This window comes from Ranitomeya imitator, chromosome 1 (assembly GCF_032444005.1).
Source record: "Ranitomeya imitator isolate aRanImi1 chromosome 1, aRanImi1.pri, whole genome shotgun sequence".
NCBI classification, from domain to species: Eukaryota; Metazoa; Chordata; class Amphibia; order Anura; family Dendrobatidae; genus Ranitomeya; species Ranitomeya imitator.
In genome coordinates this window covers 545960724-545986614 of record NC_091282.1, presented here as the reverse complement: position 1 = coordinate 545986614, position 25891 = coordinate 545960724, and the positions used below count along the sequence as shown (strand labels likewise).

General features: G+C 44.2%; 1 protein-coding gene across 2 annotated transcripts in view; it reads right to left on the bottom strand.

Moving 5' to 3' along the window:
* The window catches only part of HOOK3 (hook microtubule tethering protein 3), a 94590-nt gene that overhangs the window by 42607 nt on the left and 26092 nt on the right, over positions 1-25891 (bottom strand). For both annotated transcript variants that reach the window (XM_069767681.1, XM_069767680.1), the window contains exons 2-8: positions 17834-17919; positions 14410-14482; positions 10283-10333; positions 10003-10135; positions 6074-6141; positions 4110-4172; positions 3148-3231 (exon numbers count right to left, since the gene is read on the bottom strand). In XM_069767681.1, coding sequence (XP_069623782.1) covers positions 3148-3231; positions 4110-4172; positions 6074-6141; positions 10003-10135; positions 10283-10333; positions 14410-14482; positions 17834-17919 — 558 coding nt within the window. The remainder of the gene's footprint in view (positions 1-3147; positions 3232-4109; positions 4173-6073; positions 6142-10002; positions 10136-10282; positions 10334-14409; positions 14483-17833; positions 17920-25891) is intronic.

The following is a 25891-nucleotide window of genomic DNA, read 5'->3' as shown; positions in this document are numbered from 1 at the left end:
GGCAGCAGAGTTACTCTGGACTCTGTACAGCGTTGTCCTTTTCAGAAGTGCACAAAATGGTGGTGGACCGTGGTTTTATGCACACCTACAAAGACGGATAATGCGGTACGACAGGTCAGACTGCGTCCACAGTGCCTCCATCTGCCTCATTATAGGGAATCTCCCGCCAGGGGCAGATTTACATGGAAACCCCGATGTAAGCACTCAGCGTAGAGTAAAGGATAAATGTGAGCCAAGCCTTACTGCTATCTTTGGGAGGCAGAATGAAAAAAAAACAATAGCATGTGAAGAATTTGTTTTATTTTTTTACGCCGTTCCTCGTGTGTTATAAGTGATTAGATGACTTTATTCTTTGGGTTGGTGCGATCACAGCGATAACAGATTTACATCGGGCTTTTATGTTTGGCTGCTGTCACACACAGACATTTTTTATTGCGAAATCTAGTTTGTGCATAACCAAATTTTGAGAGCTATAACTTTTCCATATTTCAGCCAACAGTCATGTTATAGCTTGTTCTTTGCGGGACGAGCTGACGTTTTTATTGGTACCATTTTCAGGCACATGACATTTTTTAATCACTTTCTATTCCGATTTTTGGGAGACAGAATGAACATAAAACAGCAATTCAGGAATTGTCTTTTAGTTTTTTTTTGTTTTGTTTTTTTTTATACCGTTCCGTGTGCGTTAAAATTAATAAGGCAGCTTTATTCTTTGGGTCAGTACGATTACAGTGAAACCCAATTTATAAATTTTTTTTATGTTTTAGCGCTTTTACACAAACTTTTATCAAAATAAAATAATTATTTTTGTATCACTTTATTCTGACAGCTATAACTTTATTTTTCTGCTGATGGAGTTGTATGGTGGCTTGTTTTACTGCGGGTCAAGATGACGTTTTCGGTGGTACCATTTTTTTTGTTTTACATTCATCTTTTTGATCGCGCATTTTATTAGAGTCACTGAAGTAGATCTCTAACTATGGACTTTAAAAATTCATGTAAGCTATTACTCAGGGGTAATGTGTTCCCACAATTAATTTTCTTCATTGTTGACTTGAATTTTGGTTTTGCTTCCGCTTCATTATGATACAAGAAAGTCTGAGGTAGTCGAGATATTCATCTCCTGTCTTACCAAAGGTTTGTGATGCTTTACACTGTAGTTCTAAAAAATAACTTTTTTTTTAATTAAACTTATTGAACAGCCTTTGCAATTTATTAATTTTTGCAAAATATTTAATTTCATTATTTTGCCTCCTACTCTAATAAACCCCAAGCGCAGTACTATATTAACAACCTAGTTCAAGCTCCTTAAAAGCCTACTTTCAATTGCTGCTCAGCAAGGCTACTTTCACACTAGCGTCGTGCACTGCAGGTCGCAATGCGATGTTGCGGCGCACCGACGCATACTGTGGAAGCGCCGCACAGCGGGGGCAGCGGATGCTGTTTTTCAACGCATCTGCTGCCCCATTGGGAGAGGTGGGGGTGGAGTTCCGGCCGTGCATGCGCGGTCGGAAAAGACGGTAATGACGCCCAAAAAAAAGTTACATGCAACGTTTTTTGGTGATGACGGTCCGCCACAACATGACGCAACCATCACACGACGGTTGCGACGTGTGGCAAAGCGTCGCTAATGTTAGTCAATGGAGAAAAAACGCATCCCGCAAGCAATTTTGCAGGATGCGTTTTTTCGCCAAAACGACGCATTGCGACATGCAGTGCACGACGCTAGTGTGAAAGTAGCCTAAAGGTACCTTCACACTAAGCAACTTTTGAACGATAACAAAAGCGATCCGTGACGTTGCAGCGTCCTGGATAGCAATCTCGTTGTGTTTGACACGCAACAGCGATCAGGATACTGCTGTGACATCGCTGGTCAGAGCTAGAAGGCCAGAACTTTATTTCGTCACTGGATCACCCGCTGTCATCACTGGATCGGCGTGTGTGACGCCGATCCAGCGATGTGTTCACTTGTAACCAGGGTAAACATCGGGTTACTAAGCGCAGGGCCGCGCTTAGTAACCCGATATTTACCCTGGTTTCCATTGTAAATGTAAAAAAAAAACAAAAAAAAAACTAGTACATACTCACATTCCGGTGTCTGTCACGTCCCTCGCCGTCAGCTTCCCGCACTGACTGTGAGCGCCGGCCATAAAGCACAGCACAGCGGTGACGTCAGCGCTGTGCTTTACGGCCGGCGCTGACAGTCAATGCGGGAAGCTGACGGCGAGGGATGTGACAGACACCGGAATGTGAGTATGTACTGTTTTTTTTTTTTTTTCATTTACAATGGTAACCAGGGTAAATATTGGGTTACTTAGCGCGGACCTGTGCTTAGTAACCCAATGTTTACCCTGGTTACCCGGGGACTTTGGCATCGTTGGTCGCTGGAGAGCTGTCTGTGTGACAGATCACGGCCAGGTCGTATCGCTGGTCGTGATCGTTGGTAAATCGCTAAGTGTAATGGTACCCTAAGAATCAGTACTCTGATTTGCTATCAGTAGGTGAATTTCCCTGTCTGAGGCCATCTGCTCCCTTCCTCCATGATCAGACAGGGGAATTCCTGTACACAGACACTTTTTTTGCATTTTTTTTAAAACAGATTACAGATTCTAGCTGAGCAGCAATTGTAAGCAAATTCTAAGAGAGCTTGAACACGAAAGTTAAAATAGCACTGAAGCATGGTGTTTCAGAGAGGAGACAAAATAAGCTATAGTAATTAAATAGAAATACAAAATGTCATAGCCTTGCAAAAGCCAATTAGCAATAATAATAATAAAAAAAAAAAAAATGAGTTACACTTTAAATGATTATAATGGCTACCGATTTCAATACTTGGTTCACACTGCCATCAGAAGTATCTGTCGTCAGGCTGAGAACATTTGACAGAAAGAAGAGTGCCAGATGCAGTGCTATGGTCTCATCAATATTATGAAAACCAAAATGAATGGTGTTAACCTAGTCTTCAACACAAGCTAATGCATAAAGAATTAATCTAATTTACAGAGAAGAGGAATGAGAACCTGACATATATACTGTACAGTGAGTCAAATCTATCAGAGAGGTACACTTTAAGGAAGTCATATCAATATGTTCGATGATATTAATAAGTGTACATCAGGCTACTTGGGATGACACACAGATACTAACCTGCATGTCAAGTTCATGACACCTCTGAGCAATTTCTTCTTTTGCTGCCAGTGCTTCATTCAGTTCTTCTGTCGATTTCTTCAGCTATAGAGAAATTTAACAAAAAAAATATTGTTTTAGCTATTAGGTCTAGTGTAAAACTATCCCAAAAGGGGTTTTTTTCCAACCACAATAAGTTAATCACAATAAAGAGAAATTGCTGGAATGGCATACTGCTCTTTGAAGGCCCAATCACAAAAACAGCACCTAGCCCTAGAATGAAGGCATGAGAACCCATTGGCATTTTTCCTGCTCAGAGTAGCTCCTTACAAGGTGGCACAAACTACAACCTAGTCCCAAATGAAGCATAGGAAGCAATGCTGCATTAGTAAAGCAAGGATGCATGAGCAGGAGAATTGTGTAGATCCTCTGAAAAGCATACAGAACTTCAATTATGCACTTGAGAGAGTACGTCTGCTGTTGCTCTGTGCCATTTGGCAAACTGGAATTCTCCCTGAATATAGAAAATTAATGCTACCAGTTGCTTTTTATTTTACTTATTTTCTTATGGCACATGTTCTGGTTCAAATTCGGGTTTTTATTCAACGTATGAAACGCCTAAGTGTGAAAAATCATGTCTTATAGGGAAACTGGAGTAAATTCAGTGATTTTATCAAGACAGTCATATGATACTCCAGTCTTAAAATGGCACAAGTGAAGAGAAGAGAGAAGCACTTATCTCTTAAGAAAGCTGACGCATTTTGGGCTATCAATACCCCAGAAATTGAAATTTCCGCTACAATTTATGCCAGTATGTAAATTTGGTGGCTTGCATTTGACTACGCCCCATATTGCTAAGCGCTGCCCACTTTTTAAGAAATTGTTCAGCCGATGGAGAAATATTTTGCACATTTTTGTATCAGAATCCCGGTATTCAAGATTTGTTTAAATCCCCTTCCCAACCCCCAACCCCCAAGTGTTACCTGTTTGTCCAGTTCGGCATAGGCATCTGTCCCAATAGACACTGGGGTTTCCTTACTCATTAGCTGGAAAGAGACCACAATGTAAGAACAGACATGTTGGAGAATATTCAAACCAGTTCCTTTCTCAGCCCCACGCTGAGGAAATGGCTCCATGAATAAACTGTGCCAAGCAATGAATTATAGAATAGCAATCACAGAGTATGGCAAAGCTCTATCAAAATAGGTGCTGATGGAGTCAGGTAAAATAAAGGGAATGTTACTTTTTAGTGGCCACCTTTTACTTCCACTCCAAACAGTACTGCACTGAATGGTAAAAGGAAAGTGGACAAGGTTTAAACGACCTGAGAATATGAAGGAGTCAGTGACACATGAAATGTACATTGGAAAAAAAAGTGCAACAAGTTTAACCCATCAGGTAAATCCAGGGGCTAGAAAAAAATAAATTGTGCGGTAAATGCAGTAGTAGCCTCATTTGTAAGGAAATGTGACTACATAAATACCTATGTCCATAATATCTAAGCAGGGATGCAGGCCACTTGGTTAGATCTCGTTCTGCTGGACCTGACACCATAACATATTAAGCCTATCGGCTGCTATAGGTGTGAGGCTTGGCTTCCCCTAAAGGAGTCAGAGGGCTGCTATCTATTCCACCAGCCACAGCAGTATTAGGAGCTCATGGCAATCAGGGCAATGCCCAGTTGTGAAGACATGTTTTGCCTACATTCCCATTTCTAAGATATGACAGTATTGGAAACTAATGTAATGTGAGGGCATATCATGAACCAAAACCTATCAGTGTAACTGCAAAATACCCAAGTGCCAATGTAGAAGAGTGTAAAGCAGAACAAAGCATTATTATGTAGGAAGACATAATATTACTGTGCCAGTAAGTATAAAAAGTATTTTTGCTTTAAGTGGAGCAATCAGTGATAAAATGGGTTTCCCCATGTTATTAAGTGGACATACTGCAGGCCACTACTGTAAGACCCCTAGTAGTCCACTCTCAGCATTCCCCTGCACAGTAACACAACCCGCTAAGCTGTGTACATCCACCGTCACTTACTTACTCTTAGACGGACAAAGTTCTCACGTAGTGTAAACAATGGCTATGTCTGACCGTGTAGGAAGATGGCCTGATCATCCCACAGATCCAGGGTGGGGGAAAATGTACACACACATTACAGCACAGGATCACAGCTGATTCTCTCTGTGAGGTAAAACATTTCCCTTCTTGGTTTTAAAGAGACTCTGTCACCTGAATTTGGCGGGACTGGTTTTGGGTCATATGAGCGGAGTTTTCGGGTGTTTGATTCACCCTTTCCTTACCCGCTGGCTGCATGCTGGCTGCAATATTGGATTGAAGTTCATTCTCTGTCCTCCATGGTACACGCCTGTGCAAAGCAATCTTGCCTTGTGCAGGCGTGTACTATGGAGGACAGAGAATGAACTTCAATCCAATATTGCAGCCAGCATGTAGCCAGCGGGTAAGGAAAGGGTGAATCAAAAACCCCAAAACCCCGCCCATATGACCCAAAACCAGTCCCGCCAAATTCAGGTGACAGGTTCCCTTTAAGCAATGTTTTACTTCGAAGCTGCAATCCCTGTGCTGTAATGTCTGCATCATCTCTTGCGTCCTCCCCTGCCCAGGAGATGTGATATGATCAGACCATGTTCCTGTATGGTCAGACACGGCAATTACACAGTACACAGCAGGGGCACATTTATAAGATTATCTCAGCACAGGAACATTTTATTTATATACATCCAAATGTGGAAATTATTATTATTCCAAGATCTATTGATTAAAATTAACGTTTGCTTGTAGAAACATCCCTTTAAGTCCTCCGTAGCATAGAGGTAAAAGCCAATAGGCAGGTGCAGTACATGGTCAGGAGCTGGTAACCTAGCCAGAGTTCTTTATGAAGAGCAAGCAGGGAAGAAAAGTATAACGGAAGATGGCATACCTCCTGGATGGCAGTCATCACCACATGCTGTACGGACTCCTCCATCATCATAATGGTTTGGATGTACTCTGCAAAGAAAGGTCACATACATTAATATATGTACAATGGGGGCCATAAGCACATACATGTGCATTTGCAAAACATAACCTGGCTTCTCCCTCCAAGTAGGGACTGAACAAAGGGCAAGGGACCCTACTAGATTTATCAGATCCCTAAAAGATCCATAGAATGACAAAACCATGTCTTGCATGGTGGCTGGCACCCTAGGATTCGACATGGTCACCCCGCTCTCCCTAATAGAAATCCTTGAAAAGTGCTTTACTAATGTCCTACTAATAAATAAGTAAATAAGTATAAACTTCATACTTCTCTTTAGGTAGACCTTCCATTGGTAAAATCACCAATTTCACATAGAGGTAACCAGGACTCAAAACCTCCACTGCTGGACTAGATAGATGGATAGATAGATACACTCCCTTGAGGAATATAGCCAGTTAGTGGGCACCTAAGTTAATTGATTTGTCCTCCATATACATGTCAAAAATTATTTTGTTGAGTATATATTTGAGGGGTTTAATATTGAAATTAGTAAAATTGTTCTTTTAATTGGTACATATGGGGTTTACCTTCTGTAATCACAAAGACTTACCTAACCTGTGGAGGTCCACAAATCGTTTTCTAACATGCTGACCTATTTTGGATTTTCCAATGACGAAAAAGAGGCAAATGGGCATTGAAGACCAGTCTTAAAATGGAAGCTACAATAGGAAAATTACCTATTTTTTAAATCAGGTTTTTGTGTTACATGTATTTTTTAAAATGTTGGCCTTTTTTCATATGAAAAAAATAAAATACCGTAAGTAATGTTTCAATTTTTACACTGGCCACTGGGGCTTTTTTAGACTTATCAGCAGATGTAATATTAGGCCATGTTCACAGTTAGTATTTTACCTCACTATCTGTAAGCCAAAACCAGGAGTGGGTGATAAATACAGAAGTGGTGAATATGTTTCCATTATACTTTTCCTCTAATTGTTCCACTCCTGGTTTTGGCTACAAATACTGATGTAAAATACTGACCAAATACTGATAGTGTGAGCGTGGCCTTATTATAATGACAGGTAACACCTGCACAGCTGGTAACCAAGGATCCATTTATTGAAAGTATGTATATATGTACCGTACTGAAGAATGGACTTAACTATTGTTCTTTACTGTGGGGATTTAATCTACGACTACATACATTTTCCTTTTGCAATGCAAATTGAATTGTGGCGCTACCTGCAGATTTTACAATTTTTTAAGAATCACCTTTTTTAACAACATATTTGTTTTGTGTATTTAATAAAATTATATTTTTATCTACTATATAATTGTCTAAGGGTCACTTCCGTCTTTCTGTGTCTTTCTGTCTGTAACGGAAATCCCAAGTCGCTGATTAGTCGTGGCTGTTTTGCCGCGACCAATCAGCGACAGGCACAGTCTGGCGGCAAAATGGCTGCTCCTTACTCCCCTTCAGTCAGCGCGCACACAGGGTTAATGGCAGCGTTAACGGACCGTGTTATGCCGCGGTGTAACACAGTCCGTTAACACTGCTATTAACCCTGTGTGACCAACTTTTTACTATTGATGCTGCCTATGCAGCATCAATAGTAAAAAGATCTAATGTTAAAAATAATTAAAAAAAATAAAAAAGCATTATATACTCACCTTCCGGATCCAGCCCAGGCCTTTCCTGCTCCTCGCAACGCTCCGGTGACCGGTCCATGCATTGCGGTCTCGCGAGATGAGGACGTAGTGGTCTTGCGAGACCGCACATCATCATCTCGCAAGACCGCAATGCACTCTTGGTAGCGACGGGCACAGTCCAGCCGCTCCCTACTCCCCTGCAGTCAGTGCACCCTCTATACTACCCCCTCAGTCAGCGCCAGCCGCCCACATAGCATTGTAGCAGTCCGATAAAAAGACTGCGTTACACCGCGATGTAACGCACTCTGTTAACGCTGCTATTAACCCTGTGTGACAAACTTTTTACTATTGATGCTGCCTATGCAGCAGCAATAGTAAAAAGATATAATGTTAAAAATAATTAAAAAAATAAAAAATTGTGATATTCTCACCTTCCGTCGCCTCCGCAGCAGCTTTTCCTGCAGATCGCGATGCTCTGGTCCCACCGCTTCGCTGATTGGTCGCAACCAGCCAGCGCGACCAATCAGCGACATTGCCGCTGGATTTTAATCTCGCCTCGCTGATTTGTCTCGCCCAGCCAATCAGCGACATTGGCGTGGGATCTTATGTTAAAAAATAAAAATAATTAAAAATAAATAAATAAATAAAAAAGCATTATATACTCACCTTCCGGATCCAGCTCAGGCCTTTCCCGCTCCTCGCGACGCTCCGGTGACCGGTCCATGCATTGCGGTCTCGCGAGATGATGACGTAGGGGTCATAATGCACTCTTGGGACAGAAGCGTCGCGAGGAGCATCGGTAAACGCCTCGGCTGGATCCGGGGACCGACAGAAGGTGAGTATATAACTATTTTAATTCATTTTTTTAACAGAGATATGGTGCCCACATTGCTATAGACTACGTGGGCTGTGTTAGATACTACGTGGCTCTGCTATATACACTACGTGGCTCTGCTATATACACTACGTGGCTCTGCTATATACACTACGTGGCTCTGCTATATACTACGTGGCTCTGCTACATACACTACGTGGCTCTGCTACATACACTACGTGGCTCTGCTATATACACTACGTGGCTCTGCTATATACACTACGTGGCTCTGCTATATACACTACGTGGCTCTGCTATATACACTACGTGGCTCTGCTATATACACTACGTGGCTCTGCTATATACACTACGTGGCTCTGCTATATACTACGTGGCTCTGCTATATACTACGTGGCTGTGTTATATACTACGTGGCTGTTTTATATACTACGTGGGCTGTTATATACTACATGGGCTGTGTTATACGCTACTTGGCTGTGGTATATTTCTCTGCTGTATCTGCATCATGAATCGTGATATGTGGTAAAGAGGGGGGCCCACTGAGACTCTTTCGTCCGGGGGCCTCAAAAACCTGGAGCCGGCCCTGGCTTCACTGATTGGTCATGCCCGGCCGCGAACAATCAGCGACACGCGCAGTCCCGACGCGAATTGGCGCGAGATTTGAACCATGCTTCGCTGATTGTTCGCTCCCGGCCGGCCGAATCCTGTGTATAAATTGCATTACTCTGAAATCTTCATAAATAAACTACATACATATTATAGAATACCGGATGTGTTAGAATCAGGCCACCATCTAGTATATTATAATGGTTCATTTGTTCAGGTTGGATTATATTTCTAATTGTATTGAACCTTGGTTATTTATTCCATGGGCACATACACTTTCATTTGGATAATTACATTGGTGCCTAATGTACATGTGCATTTTCTGAAACAGTAGTCAAAAAAAAAAAAAAAAACTAATGGCTAGTGGAAGACTGCAATATTTCATCTTTTCATTTTTAATACAGACCGTGATATTTAAGACAATATAACATATATATATAGAACACACAAGCTGAAATATACTGCTGCATGTACACCTTCAATCAACTCAGATTATGTCAATTGGCCTATCAGAAGCCTCTAAGAGCCATGACATCATTTTCAGGAATTTTCCAAGATATATAAAGGAACAGTCAACTTGGTGTGTTTAATCTTTTGACCAAATGGAATTTTGAGATAGATAATTATAATTTATAATTCACTAATTGTTAACATTTGTTGGAAAAAGTAGGCATCTGAAACAAGCCACTATAACTAGGGTTTGTTTGCAGACCTGAAATCGTGCAGGCGGGGGTAAATATAACCTTTAAACTTATGACAACTGCATATCAAAAAGACAATACAGACAAACATGGATTACCTTGCTTTTGTTCGCATTTTACAGCGCAGCCTAAAATAAGCTGTAGCATTCTTCCTAGTTCAGATGCGTCCGAGTGTTCTCCAACCAAACAAACATCTGGAAGCGCAAAATCATTTATCTGATGTCCCAAAATCTGAAAGCAGTGGAAACAAACATGAAAAGGAAATATGAACAAGACCTAAAGCATGCACATGTTTGACCTCAATGTCTCAGACTCCAAAGGGAAACGTACAATATAGCCCAAGCAATGCCATAATCTTCAGCTTCGCCATGTACTTACCTCATGATTGTAGTCCAAAATACCTTTCAAGATCTTCTTCAGATTACTGATCTAAAAGGAGACAATGAGACCAGAAACACAGTGAGCTCCAGAAATATTTGGACAGTGACCCAAGACTAGGCATTTTGACCAAAACATACCCAGGATACAGTTATATGTGCATAGTTAAATAAATAAGGCAGCACACTGCAGCGCTAGAACATACAAACTTGAAATACGAAATTTGAACTGCATTACTGCACTAGAAATATGAAAAATGAGAGCGTTTAGCGCATAAAAATGGCCAATTTTATGTGTACCTGGTAGCCACTTTACGGCATCTCTCTTATACCAGGTCCTACGCTTGCCCTACCTCGCTGAGAATAAACGATAGAGAGAGAATTTTAGTCTAGGAAGAGGTTTCACATGTACCCATTCAGATGGAGACGTTTATTCTCAGCGAGGTAGGGAAGGCGTAGGACCTGGTATAAGAGAGATGCCGTAAAGTGGCTACCAGGTACACATAAAATTGGCCATTTTTATGCGCTAAACGCTCTCATTTTTCATATTTCTAGTGCAGTAATGCAGTTCAAATTTCGTATTTCAAGTTTGTATGTTCTAGCGCTGCAGTGTGCTGCCTTATTTATTTAACTATATACGAGTTGGCGACTCTAGGTTCAGCACCTGTTCACACTTAGTCTATGTTTGGATGTGCAGGTCAGGTTTTTGACAGTTATATGTGCAGACTCAGCTTTAATTTGAGGGTGCTCACATCCTAATTGGAGCGAGGGTTTAGGAATCACAGCAGAGTGATATGTGGCTGTCTTTTTCTGAAAGGGATATATAACTTACAAAAACTGTCGGCTAGCCAGTGGGCAAATGTGAACAGAATGTAAACGGAAGGTGCCACGTTTTTATATTGTACTGAATTTCTTGGGCTTTTGGTTTTTATAATGTTTTAATGCAGCCACTGGGGGCTGACAATTTACTTTGCAGGTGTGTAAGAGTCCCTGTACGACAAGCTGTAAATATGGCAGCCCCTTGGCAAAGAGACAGTGGCGGACGCCGGCCCCATCTCCAACACTGTAGCCACATCAGCTGTGAACTGGGCCCGCCTCTGTGGACTGCACAATTCACCGCTGGAGGTGTGGCCGGGTGTCATTTTATTATAGCCCAACGCTATCCGCTGGGCTCAACTTATCCTTCATCACAGGACCTGTGACCATACACTGCCGGCATAACAGGTCCCGTGTTGTGAGGACAAGCTGCAGCAGACCAGAGTCGCTGCAGAGGCCGAAGAACGTGAACAAAAGAGCATGGATCCGAAAAGCAGTAAGTACCAGAAGCAGCATGGATTGGCGAGTACCAGGACCAATGACAACAGCACCGGCAGTGGCAGCTATGTCAACTTTCAGAAACAGGATGTAGCAGCCTTTAATGAGTATTAGGGCTGCGGCGGTGAATAAGAATATGAGGGGAAGAGACACAGAATATGAGGGGGTGGGTGAGACACGGAATATGAGGGGGGTGGAGGAGACACAGAATATGAGGGGGATGGGGAGACACGGAATATGAGGGGGTGGGGAGACACTGAATATGAGGGGGTGGGGAGACACTGAATATGAGGGGGTGGGGAGACACGGAATATGAGGGGGTGGGGAGACACGGAATATGAGGGGGTGTGAGAGACACGGAATATAAGGGGGGTGGGGAGACACGGTATATGATTGGGGTGGGGAGACATGGAATATGAGGGGGGGAGACAAGGAATATGAGTGGGGTGGGGAGACACGGAATATGAGTGGGGAGGGGGAGACAAGGAATATGAGGGGGTGGGGAGACACGGAATATGAAAGGGGTGGGGAGACACGGAATATGAAGGGGGTGGGGAGACACGGAATATGAGGGGGTGGGGAGACACGGAATATGAGGGGGACACGGAATATGATGGGGGTGGGTGAGACATGGAATATGAGGGGGGTGGGGGAGACACGGAATATGAGGGGGGTGGGGGAGACACGGAATATGAGGGGGGTGAGAGACACGGAATATGAGGGGGTGGAGGAGAGATGGAATATGAGGAGGGTGGAGGAGACACGGAATATGAGGGGGTGGGGGAGACGGAATATGAGGGGGGTGAGACACGGAATACGAGGGGGGTGGGAGAGACACGGAATATGAGGGGGGACACGGAATATGAGGGGGGACACAGAATATGATGGGGGTAGGTGAGGCATGGAATATGAGGTGGTGGGTGAAACACGGATTATGAGGTGGGTGGGGGAGATACGGAATATGAGGGGGGACACAGAATATGATGGGGGGTGGGTGAGATATGGAATATGAGGGGGGTGGGGGAGACATGGAATATATAAATCTAAACATTAAGGGGGCACCACAGTCAAAGAAGTGGGATCTACTCCCTGACCAACCACATTGCAACCATTAAACAGAGAGAAAAGCAAAGGTCATATAAACGGGGATCACCACACGAATGGTATTGGCTAAAATGAACAAAGCTTTTTATTCATGTGCAATAACAAATCAGAACATGCAATAGAAAAAACACACATTTTAAAAACAATTAAAAAAGGAAACCATATTTGTCCTTTATATACACAGCCCACAATATGGCTAACACCTGCACAGGTTAACTAGGACCCATAGCCCTAAATAGGGTGCCTATATGGACAACACTGTGGTTAAATAACATACAATAGAGCAAAGCCCATTAATAAGTCCTCAAGATGGAATAACATCTAGAAAAATTCATATCTCCCTGCCATGGTACAGTTTGGACATTCATGGGGACGACAGTATCATGTTTAAATAAGCTTAGCAATATCCCACCAAAGAACGGTACCAATATGCTATAATGCTATAGATAAGAAGACACAATGCTGTTAATTATATAAGGCTACGTTCACATTAGCGTTGTGCAGCGATGCGTCGGCGACGCAACGCACAACGCATGCAAAACGCATGCACAACGCAGGGATTTGTGACGCATGCGTTCATTTTTTGCAAATTTAGCAATTTTCAATCTCTTAATGTTTATGCTCTTAAATCAGAGAGTCAGGTCACACAAAATAGTTAATAAATAACATTTCCCAGCCCAATTTTTGAAACAATTTTCTTGATTAGGAAGTTATAAGGGTTAAGAGGAATTGACCAGCAATTTCTCATTTTGACAACAAAATTTAGAAAACACACACACGTGTGATCCCATTTTGAAAACTAGAGCCCTCAAGGAAAACTAGATATGTGTTGGGAAGCTTTACCCCCAGGTGCTTCACAGAATTTTACAACATTGATCTGTGAAAATGAAAATATATGAAAATATATAAATATATATATATATATATATATATATTATATATATATATATATATATATATATATATATATATTTCTCTCACAAAAATTTTGTTTTAGCTCTATTTTTTTTCTTCATTTTCAAAGATAGCAGGAGAAAATGGACCCTAAAATTTGTTGTACAATTTCTCATGAGTACGCCAATACCCCATATGTGGGGGAACACTGCTTTTGAGGCACAGTGCAAATCTCAGAAGGGAAGAGACACCATATTGGAGTTCAGATTTTGCTGGAATGGGTTGGAGGTGCCATGTCACATTGGCAGAGCTCCTGAGGTGCCAGAACAACATAAACCCCTATATGTGAGCTCATTTTACAAACTACACTCCCCACTGAATTCATCTAGGGGTGCAGTGATAATATTAACACCACATGTGCCTCACAGAATTTTATACCATTGAGCATAATTACATTTTCCCAGCAACATTTTGTTTTTTAGCCTCAGATTCTATATTCAAACATGCGGGCACTAAATGTGGTTGGTTGTGTGTATGTGTGTGTCCCTTGCAGTTTGTTACTGGATCATGATAAAAGTCGTCAAACACATTGAAATGTCTGCCATTTCTCTATTTTAGGCCAAAGGAATCTACTTTTTGTAAAGTCCTCGTAAATATTAGCATGTAGTTATTGTATAACTGATATAGCACAGCCTGGCAGCAGACATATTGTGAAGATGTTCATTGTGAATACCGTGACAAACATCAGTGTAGTGTGAGGAAAAGGGAGCACAAACACATACAAATAGTGGACTTGTATTCTCCAAAGAACTGTACCTTCAGCCTCCAATTGTCTCCCACATCAGTTTTTATCCTGTTTAACCAGTTTTCATCGAAGTATGTAGGTTCACTGTAAAAAGACAAAACAAATTGCATACCACAAAATATTCTACTAAAGGATGGGAACATAAAAGTGGCATTTCTAGAGACAACAGATTATTAAAAAAAAAAAAAATTATATATATATATATATATATATATATATATATATATATATATATATATATATATATTTATTATGTATATTATATATACACATACACACACATAGTCTTATTAGTCCCACAGATTAAATTATAGTACTTGCAAATTATTTATCAGAAAAAAATAAAATCACGGAAATCATTTATAATAAATGATGCAGTCCAAGCAGGGTTGGCGTCACCACCAGGTGCATCGGGGCCCTAAGCAAGAAGGGGGCCCACTCTCCGTTGGGGACACCGACACGCTATGTGGCCCCTTCCAATCCCCCGTGCTTCAAACTGTTTTAAATACTCACCTCTCCTCGTTCCCCACTGGTGACAGGTCCAGTCTCTTTCGCATCTTCTGACTGACAGCTGAGGGCAAAGGGCGAGATGACAACACTACAGCACGCCATCTGTCCTGAGCAGTGCAGAGTCAAAATAGGCTGAAGACACCAGAGCTGAGGAGACTGGAGCTGCAGCCAGCAGGAAACGAGGAGAGGCAAGTATTTGATTATTTCTAATGTACGGAACCCATTATTCTGCACGGGGCATTACGTGGTGCCCCATTATTCTGCACGGGGCATTACGTGGCGCCCAATTATTCTGCACGGGGTATTAAATGGCGCCCCATTATTCTGCACAGGGCATTATGTGGCACCCCATTATTCTGCACGGGGCATTATGTGGCGCCCCATTATTCTGCACGGGGTATTACGTGGCACCCCATTATTCTGCACGGGGTATTAAATGGCGCCCCATTATTCTGCACAGGGCATTACGTGGCACCCCATTATTCTGCACAGGGCATTATGTGGCACCCCATTATTCTGCACGGGGCATTATATGGGGTCCAATATTTATTCTGTATGGAGAAGTATATGGGGTCCATTATTCTGTACGGAGCAGTATATGGGGCTCATTACACTGTAAGGAGGACTATGTGGTGCCCATAATACTGTATGGAGCACTATACTGTCCGGTCTAAAATGAAAGCTTTTGAATCTCCCAGGGTATGCACTGTGCACGGTGAGGATTTGCCGGTTTCTTAGCTATTGTAGAATTTACAATAGATATCACTCGAGAAATGAAGGTATAGTAAAAAGCCAAAGATTTCACTTCTTACATATCAGTGCATCATGAATTGTGGTATGTGTTAAGGGGCCCACTGAGACACTTTCACCCAGGGCCCAAGAAAACTTGGAGCCGCCATAGGTTGCACTACAGTATTTCATATTCTTACCATACAACAATGGTTATACATAGATAATGGCCCAAAAATAGACAACAGACAATGTTGGCATCGGAGTCAAACATACCTACAGGTAACCAAATCCCCTAGATTACAGAAAATGATTTTTGCTAAAGGTACCGTCACACTGGACGATATCGCTAGCGATCCGTGACGTTGCAGCGTCCTGGCTAGCGATATCGTCCAGTGTGACAGGCAGCAGCGATCAGGCCCCTGCTGTGATATCGCTGGTCGGGGCAGAAAGTCCAGCACTTTGTTTCGTCGCTGGCTCTCCCGCTGACATCGCTGAATCGGCGTGTGTGACGCCGATTCAGCGATGTCTTCGCTGGTAACCAGGGTAAACATCGGGTTACTAAGCGCAGGGCCGCGCTTAGTAACCCGATGTTTACACTGGTTACCATCGTTAAAGTAAAAAAAACAACCACTACATACTTACCTACCGCTGTCTGTCCCCGGCGCTGTGCTTCTCTGCTCTGGCTGTGAGCGCCGGGCAGCCGGAAAGCAGAGCGGTGACGTCACCGCTGTGCTTTCCGGCCGCTGTGCTTACACAGGGCAGAGAAGCACAGCGCCGGGGACAGACAGCGGTAGGTAAGTATGTAGTGGTTGTTTTTTTTACTTTAACGATGGTAACCAGGGTAAACATCGGGTTACTAAGCGCGGCCCTGCGCTTAGTAACCCGATGTTTACCCTGGTTACCGGCATCGTTGGTCGCTGGAGAGCTGTCTGTGTGACAGCTCTCCAGCGACGCTGCAGCGATCCGGATCGTTGTCGGTATCGCTGCGTCGCTTAAGGTACCTTCACACTAAACGGCGCTGCAGCGATACCGACAACGATCCGGATCGCTGCAGCGTCGCTGTTTGGTCGCTAGAGAGCTGTCACACAGACAGCTCTCCAGCGACCAACGATGCCGGTAACCAGGGTAAACATCGGGTTACCAAGCGCAGGGCCGCGCTTAGTAACCCGATGTTTACCCTGGTTACCATGCTAAAAGTAAAAAAAACAAACGCTTCATACTTATCTTCCGCGGTGACGTCACCGCTCTGCTTTCCGGCCGCTGTGCTCACAGTGAGTGCAGGAAAGCACAGCGCCGGAGGACAGACAGCGGAAGGTAAGTATGAAGCGGTTGTTTTTTTTAACTTTTAGGATGGTAACCAGGGTAAACATCGGGTTACTAAGCGCAGCCCTGTGCTTAGTAACCCGATGTTTACCCTGGTTACCCGGTGACTTCGGGATCGTTGGTCGCTGGAGAGCTGTCTGTGTGACAGCTCTCCAGCGACCAAACAGCGACGCTGCAGCGATCGGCCTAGTTGTCTAGATCGCTGCAGCGTCGCTAAATGTGACGGTACCTTAAGCAAAAACCTACTGACCAATTCCCTTTAATACCTACAGACATGAAGTTTTAAGGAAATCTTGTTTTCACCTCTGTGGGTTTTAAGAAACATGCATGATTTTAAGTTTTCTTGCCAGTACTCCTACTGGCATAAATACCATGAGTGTACTTGTAAGTAGGCATGATTGGATCTGTGGAAATTAGGGTTCTGCAGCCCTTCCAATCTTTAATCCAAAGTTCGGGTACCAGAACTGTACCCGAACCTGAATCCCATTGTTATCGATGTGGAGCTGAAAAAAAAAAATCTCTCTCCCCTCCCGAAACTTCGAACAATAAAACGGACTTTCAGGAGGAGTCTGTTCAGAGTTCAGGACAGTATGAACCCCAAACTTTAAAGCTCTGGTTCGCTCATCTCTAGTAGCAAGGAAAACCAACGCATCAAATCTATGAAACTGTCTCCTGAAACATTCCAAATCTTTCCCTTTAAATCCTCGACTACACATTACAGCAAAGTCTTCCAAACCCACCAACTACTTTATATGTAAGGGGTTCACTTGACAGAGGATGTTGGGGGAAAGAAAGGTAACCAACAGTCAGGGAATATCTGTGTAAACTAGTCTTAGATTTAGATAATATATATGTAATGTGTCAACTTACATTTTCTGAAGGACCATAGCCATTGCAACCCCACTGGTAAGGTCTTCTACGGTTTTACATGGTGCGTCCACATGAAACGTCTGTATCTGAAAATACACGTAAAAACGGACAGCTCATGAAAGGCTCAAAGGGAATTTATATATCACTTATACAGAATTACTCAACAAGAAGAAGGGTCACAAGCATTGCACGGGGTCGTGCCTAGGTATAGCATCATAGGAGCTTATGTAGGCCCAACCTTAGAAGAATGAATGGCCAAGCCAACGCTGACCATACTTTTCCCCACCAACACAAACCAAGAAGAGCGATGTGCAGAGTTTGGCCATAGATGTATCATATTTGCCAGCCAAAGTGTCTCTGGCTGATATCACTTGTTAAAGACACTTTTTTGAGAATTGTACCCTCCCAAATGTGTGCAGTCAGTGAGTTTCACCAAAGACATGTGTACATGTGCATGTATGTACAGAAGTAGATGCCTTGTGAAATCCCCAATATCTACTATATAATTGTCTAAGGGTCACTTCCGTCTTTCTGTCCTTCTGTCTTTCTGTCTGTCACGGATATTCATTGGTCGCGGCCTCTGTGTCATGGAATCCAAGTCGCTGATTGGTCGTGCCAGCTGCCTGTCATGGCTGCCGCAACCAATCAGCGACGGGCACAGTCCGGCGGAAAAATGGCCGCTCCTTCCTCCCCGCAGTCAGTGCCTGCTCCGTACTCCGCTCCAGTCAGCGCTCACACAGAGTTAATGGCAGCGTTGACCGCGGTGTAACGCACTCGGTTAACGCTGCTATTAACCCTGTGTGACCAACTTTTTACTATTCATGCTGCCTATGCAGCATGAATAGTAAAAAGATCTAATGTTAAAGGGAACCTGTCACCCCGTTTTTTCAGATTGAGATATAAATACTGTTAAATAGGGCCTGCGCTGTGCGTTACTATAGTGTATGTAGTGTACCTTGATTCCCCACCTATGCTGAGAAATACATTACCAAAGTCGCCGTTTTCGCCTGTCAATCAGGCTGGTCTGGTCAGGTGGGCGTGGTGACATCGCTCTTTTCTTCCCCAGCTTTCCGTTGGTGGCGTAGTGGTGTGCGCATGTCCAAGTTCCGAATTCCCTGCGCGCACGTGAAGAAACAGCGCGCGATCTGCGCTGTTATCCCTTTCATCGGTGGGGGCGGCCATCTTCCTGGGGCCGCGCGTGCGCAGATGGAGTGCTCTGCTGCACGGGGCTTCAGGAAAATGGCCGCGGGATGCCGCGCGTGCGCAGAAGAGATCGCGGCGGCCATTTTCCCAAAGCCGAGATGCAAACTCTTTGAGATAGAGATTTATTGTCAGAAGTTTAGAAAGTGGTCCGTGCTCACTCAATGGAATGAATGTGCGCTGGCAGCTATTTTCAGAAAGGGTCTCTCTGAAGCCCTTAAGGATGTCATGGTGGGATTTCCTATGCCTGCTGGTCTGAATGAGTCTATGTCTTTGGCCATTCAGATCGGTCGACGCTTGCGCGAGCGTAAATCTGTGCACCATTTGGCGGTATTATCTGAGCATAAACCTGAGCCTATGCAGTGCGATAGGACTTTGACCAGAGCTGAAAGGCAAGAACACAGACGTCAGAATGGGCTGTGTTTCTACTGTGGTGATTCCACTCATGCTATCTCCGATTGTCCTAAGCGCACTATGCGGTTCGCTAGGTCTGCCACCATTGGTACGGTACAGTCGAAATTTCTTTTGTCCGTTACTCTGATTTGCTCTTTGTCTTCCTATTCTGTCATGGCATTTGTGGATTCAGGCGCTGCCCTGAATTTGATGGACTTGGAGTATGCTAGGCGCTGTGGGTTTGTCTTGGAGCCCTTGCAGTGTCGTATTCCATTGAGAGGAATTGATGCTACGCCTTTGGCCAAGAATAAGCCTCAGTATTGGACCCAGCTGACCATGTGCATGGCTCCTGCGCACCAGGAGGATATTCGCTTTCTGGTGTTGCATAATCTCCATGATGTGGTCGTGTTGGGGTTGCCATGGCTACAAGTCCATAACCCAGTATTAGATTGGAAATCAATGTCTGTGTCCAGCTGGGGTTGTCAGGGGGTACATGGTGATGTTCCATTTCTGTCTATCTCATCATCCACCCCTTCTGAGGTCCCAGAGTTCTTGTCTGATTACCGGGATGTATTCGATGAGCCCAAGTCCAATGCCCTACCTCCGCATAGGGATTGTGATTGTGCTATCGATTTGATTCCTGGTAGTAAGTTTCCTAAGGGTCGACTGTTTAATTTATCTGTACCTGAGCACGCCGCTATGCGGAGTTACGCAAAGGAGTCTTTGGAGAAGGGTCATATTCGCCCGTCATCGTCGCCATTGGGAGCGGGTTTCTTTTTTGTGGCTAAGAAGGATGGTTCGCTGAGACCTTGTATTCATTACCGCCTTCTAAATAAAATTACGGTCAAATTTCAGTACCCCTTGCCGCTGCTGTCTGATTTGTTTGCTCGGATTAAGGGGGCTAGTTGGTTCACCAAGATAGATCTTCGTGGTGCGTATAATCTTGTGCGTATCAAACGGGGCGATGAATGGAAAACAGCATTTAATACGCCCGAAGGCCATTTTGAGTACCTGGTTATGCCATTCGGACTTTCTAATGCTCTATCAGTGTTTCAGTCCTTTATGCATGACATCTTCCGAGAGTACCTGGATAAATTCCTGATTGTATACTTGGATGATATTTTGGTCTTCTCGGATGATTGGGAGTCTCATGTGAAGCAGGTCAGAATGGTGTTCCAGGTCCTGCGTGCTAATTCTTTGTTTGTGAAGGGGTCAAAGTGTCTCTTTGGTGTTCAGAAGATTTCATTTTTGGGGTTCATTTTTTCTCCTTCTACTATCGAGATGGACCCTGTTAAAGTTCAGGCCATTTATGATTGGACTCAGCCAACATATCTGAAGAGTCTGCAGAAGTTCCTGGGCTTTGCTAATTTTTATCGTCGCTTCATCGCTAATTTTTCTAGCATTGCTAAACCGTTGACTGATTTGACCAAGAAGGGTGCTGATGTGGTCAATTGGTCTTCTGCTGCTGTGGAAGCTTTTCAGGAGTTGAAGCGCCGTTTTTCTTCTGCCCCTGTGTTGTGCCAACCAGATGTTTCGCTTCCGTTCCAGGTCGAGGTTGATGCTTCCGAAATTGGAGCAGGGGCTGTTTTGTCGCAGAGAAGTTCTGATTGCTCGGTGATGAAACCATGCGCCTTCTTTTCCAGGAAATTTTCGCCTGCTGAGCGAAATTATGATGTTGGCAATCGAGAGTTGCTAGCCATGAAGTGGGCATCCGAGGAGTGGCGTCATTGGCTTGAAGGAGCTAAGCATCGCGTGGTGGTCTTGACTGATCACAAGAACTTGACTTATCTCGAGTCTGCCAAACGGTTGAATCCTAGACAGGCTCGTTGCTCGCTGTTTTTCTCCCGTTTTGACTTTGTGGTTTCGTACCTTCCGGGCTCTAAAAATGTGAAGGCGGATGCCCTGTCTAGGAGTTTTGTGCCCGATTCTCCGGGTTTGTCTGAGCCGGCGGGTATTCTCAAAGAGGGGGTAATTTTGTCTGCCATCTCCCCTGATTTGCGGCGGGTGCTGCAAAAATTTCAGGCTAATAGACCTGACCGTTGTCCAGCGGAGAAACTGTTTGTCCCTGATAAATGGACGAGTAGAGTTATCTCTGAGGTTCATTGTTCGGTGTTGGCTGGTCATCCTGGAATCTTTGGTACCAGAGATTTGGTGGCTAGATCCTTTTGGTGGCCGTCTCTGTCGCGGGATGTGCGTTCTTTTGTGCAGTCCTGTGGGATTTGTGCTCGGGCTAAGCTCTGCTGTTCTCGTGCCAGTGGGTTGCTTTTGCCCTTGCCGGTCCCGAAGAGGCCTTGGACACATATCTCTATGGATTTTATTTCGGATCTCCCCGTCTCTCAAAGAATGTCGGTCATTTGGGTGGTTTGTGATCGCTTCTCTAAGATGGTCCATTTGGTGCCCTTGTCTAAATTGCCTTCCTCCTCTGATTTGGTGCCATTATTTTTTCAGCATGTGGTTCGTTTACATGGCATTCCAGAGAACATCGTTTCTGACAGAGGTTCCCAGTTTGTTTCGAGGTTTTGGCGAGCCTTTTGTGCTAGGATGGGCATCGATTTGTCTTTTTCCTCGGCTTTCCATCCTCAGACAAATGGCCAGACTGAACGAACCAATCAGACCTTGGAAACATATCTGAGATGTTTTGTTTCTGCTGATCAGGATGATTGGGTGTCCTTTTTGCCTTTGGCTGAGTTCGCCCTTAATAATCGGGCCAGCTCGGCTACTTTGGTTTCGCCGTTTTTCTGCAATTCTGGGTTCCACCCTCGTTTCTCTTCAGGGCAGGTTGAGTCTTCGGACTGTCCTGGTGTGGATACTGTGGTGGATAGGTTGCAGCAGATTTGGACTCATGTAGTGGACAATTTGACTTTGTCCCAGGAGAAGGCTCAACGTTTCGCTAACCGCAGGCGCTGTGTGGGTCCCCGACTTCGTGTTGGGGATTTGGTTTGGTTGTCATCTCGTTATATTCCTATGAAGGTTTCCTCTCCTAAATTTAAGCCTCATTTCATTGGTCCATATAGGATTTCTGAGGTTCTTAATCCTGTGTCTGTTCGTTTGACTCTTCCGGCTTCTTTTTCCATCCATAACGTGTTCCATAGGTCATTGTTGCGGAGATACGTGGCACCTGTGGTTCCATCTATTGATCCTCCTGCTCCGGTTTTGGTTGAAGGGGAATTGGAGTATATTGTGGAGAAGATTTTGGATTCTCGTGTTTCGAGACGGAAACTCCAGTATCTGGTTAAGTGGAAAGGTTATGGTCAGGAAGATAATTCCTGGGTCTTTGCCTCTGATGTCCATGCTGCCGATCTGGTTCGTGCCTTTCATGTGGCTCATCCTGGTCGGCCTGGGGGCTCTGGTGAGGGTTCGGTGACCCCTCCTCAAGGGGGGGGTACTGTTGTAAATTCTGTGGCAAAGCTCCCTCCTGTGGTCGTGAGTGGTACTGCGGCTGGTTCTGTCTATAAGCTTCCTTTGGTGGATGAGAGTGGTACTGCGGCTTCTGAGTTTCCTTCCTCAGGTGATGAGGTTAAGTCGTTAGGTGCTGCTCTATTTAACGCCACCTGGTGCTTTGATCCAGGCCTCCAGTCAATGTTCTAGTATTGGTCTTGCTTCCTCCTGAATCGTTCCTGTGGCCTCTCTATCCTGCATAAGCCAAGTTCTGCTTGTGTTATTTTTGTTTGCTATATTTTCTGTCCAGCTTGCTATATTGGTTTTTTCTTGCTTGCTGGAAGCTCTGAGACGCAGAGGGAGCACCTCCGTACCGTTAGTCGGTGCGGAGGGTCTTTTTGCCCCTCTGCGTGGTTGTTTGTAGGTTTTTGTGTTGACCGCAAAGCTATCTTTCCTATCCTCGGTCTATTCAGTAAGTCGAGCCTCACTTTGCTAAATCTATTTCATCTCTGTGTTTGTATTTCATCTTTACTCACAGTCATTATATGTGGGGGGCTGCCTTTTCCTTTGGGGAATTTCTCTGAGGCAAGGTAGGCTTATTTTTCTATCTTCAGGGCTAGTTAGTTTCTCAGGCTGTGCCGAGTTGCATAGGGAGCGTTAGGCGCAATCCACGGCTACCTCTAGTGTGGTGTGTTAGGATTAGGGATTGCGGTCAGCAGAGTTTCCACGTCTCAGAGCTTGTCCTATGTTTTTGGTAAATGTCAGGTCACCTTGTGTGCTCTGAACTTCAAGGTCCATTGTGGTTCTGAATTACCTGTTCATAACACCGATGCTCCTCGCGACGCCTCGGTGACAGCTCCATGCATTGCGGTCTCGCGAGATGACGACGTGCGGTCTCACGAGACCGCCACGTCATCATCTCGCGAGACCGCAATGCACTCTTCAGACCGAAGCGCGCGATGAGCATCGGTAACCAGCCGCTTCGATACGCTCCGGAAGGTGAGTATGTAACTATTTTTTATTTTAATTCTTTTTTTAACAGGGATATGGTGCATACTACGTGGCTCTGTGCTGTATACTACGTGACTGGGCAATATACTACGTGGCTGGGCAATATACTACGTGGCTGGGCAATATACTACGTGGCTGGGCAATATACTACGTGACTGGGCAATATACTACGTGGCTGAGCAATATACTACGTGGCTGGGCAATATACTACGTGGCTGGGCAATATACTACGTGGCTGGGCAATATACTACGTGGCTGGGCAATATACTACGTGGCTGGGCAATATACTACGTGGCTGGGCAATATACTACGTGGCTGGGCAATATACTACGTGGCTGGGCAATATACTACGTGGCTGGGCAATATACTACGTGGCTGGGCAATATACTACGTGACTGGGCAATATACTACGTGGCTGGGCAATATACTACGTGGCTGGGCAATATACTACGTGGCTGGGCAATATACTACGTGACTGGGCAATATACTACGTGGCTGGGCAATATACTACGTGACTGGGCAATATACTACGTGGCTGGGCAATATACTACGTGACTGGGCAATATACTACGTGACTGGGCAATATACTACGTGACTGGGCAATATACTACGTGACTGGGCAATATACTACGTGACTGGGCAATATACTACGTGACTGGGCAATATACTACGTGACTGGGCAATATACTACGTGACTGGGCAATATACTACGTGGCTGGGCAATATACTACGTGGCTGGGCAATATACTACGTGGCTGGGCAATATACTACGTGACTGGGCAATATACTACGTGACTGGGCAATATACTACGTGACTGGGCAATATACTACGTGACTGGGCAATATACTACGTGGGCTGTGCAATATACTACGTGGACATGCATATTCTAGAATACCCGATGAGTTAGAATTGGGCCACCATCTAGTACATCCATAAGTAGTAAACAAAAAACTTCCCTTCCGCCTATGAAATGCACACCTCTCACACACCAATATTAAACATTCTGCGTAAAGAACGCATTTTACATAGGCACCAGGGACTTGGATAATTATAAAGCAATGTGCAGACAGTCTACACAATGGACACATGTTTGCTATCAGTATTGATGAGGGAATTAAAAGTAATCCTTTTTACCATAAAAAAAAAAAAAAAAAAGGGTAAACAAACAAACATGAAAAAAGGAAATGCTGAATATTTTTCCTGGTTCTGACCATTTTCCAATAAATATGATGTACATGTTGTATTAAATATGGCCTCATGTGCACTCGCCCCTCCCTCCAAAAATAAAAAATAAAATTGGGTAGACTAAATAAAAGGAAAATAAAATATCCCATCTAGAATGCAGGTGAAGTTTTGCAGGGCATTAAAGGGGCTTTCCCATGAACAGAGTACACTTGAATTAATAGATCTTAGAATACCGTATTTATAAGCTCCACAATTTGAGTTGTTAAAAATAAAATGTTCCTGTGCTGAGATAATCTTATAAATGTGCCCCTGCTGTGTACTGTGTAATGGCCGTGTCTGACAGTACAGGGACATGATCTGATCATAGCACAGCTCCTGCGCAGGGGAAAAAGGAGAAGAGAGTATACAGACATTACAGCAGGGGATCACAGCTGATTCTTTCCGTGAGGCAAAACATTTGCTGCTTGTTGTTAAAAAGGATTTACTTCTCAGAAAGCAGCAGCTGCGATCCCTGTACTCCGGCTCGGACTGGCCCAGCAGAGTATCGGGAAAATCCCCGATGGGCCCTTGCAATGGACCTGAAAGAGAAGGGAAGAAAAAGATGTGAGGAAAAAAAATAAAAAATTCTGTAGTTTTTAGGGGCACGGCCCTTTAAAAGCAGAGGCAGAGTATATGCAGGGGTGCGCACGCAGCATTCATTAGCTGAACCGCTGCAGCGCATGTCCTAATTAACACTAACTAGTGTGTGCCTGCCATCACTGGCGTATGACGTCAGTGTCAAGCGCCACATTCGACGAGCACACACAAGTCAGCCCCTGGCCTCTGCTAGGTCGGCGGCTATCTTAAGATAAGCGCTCAGGCCCTGCAGAGGAGGACGACCACGTCCGGCA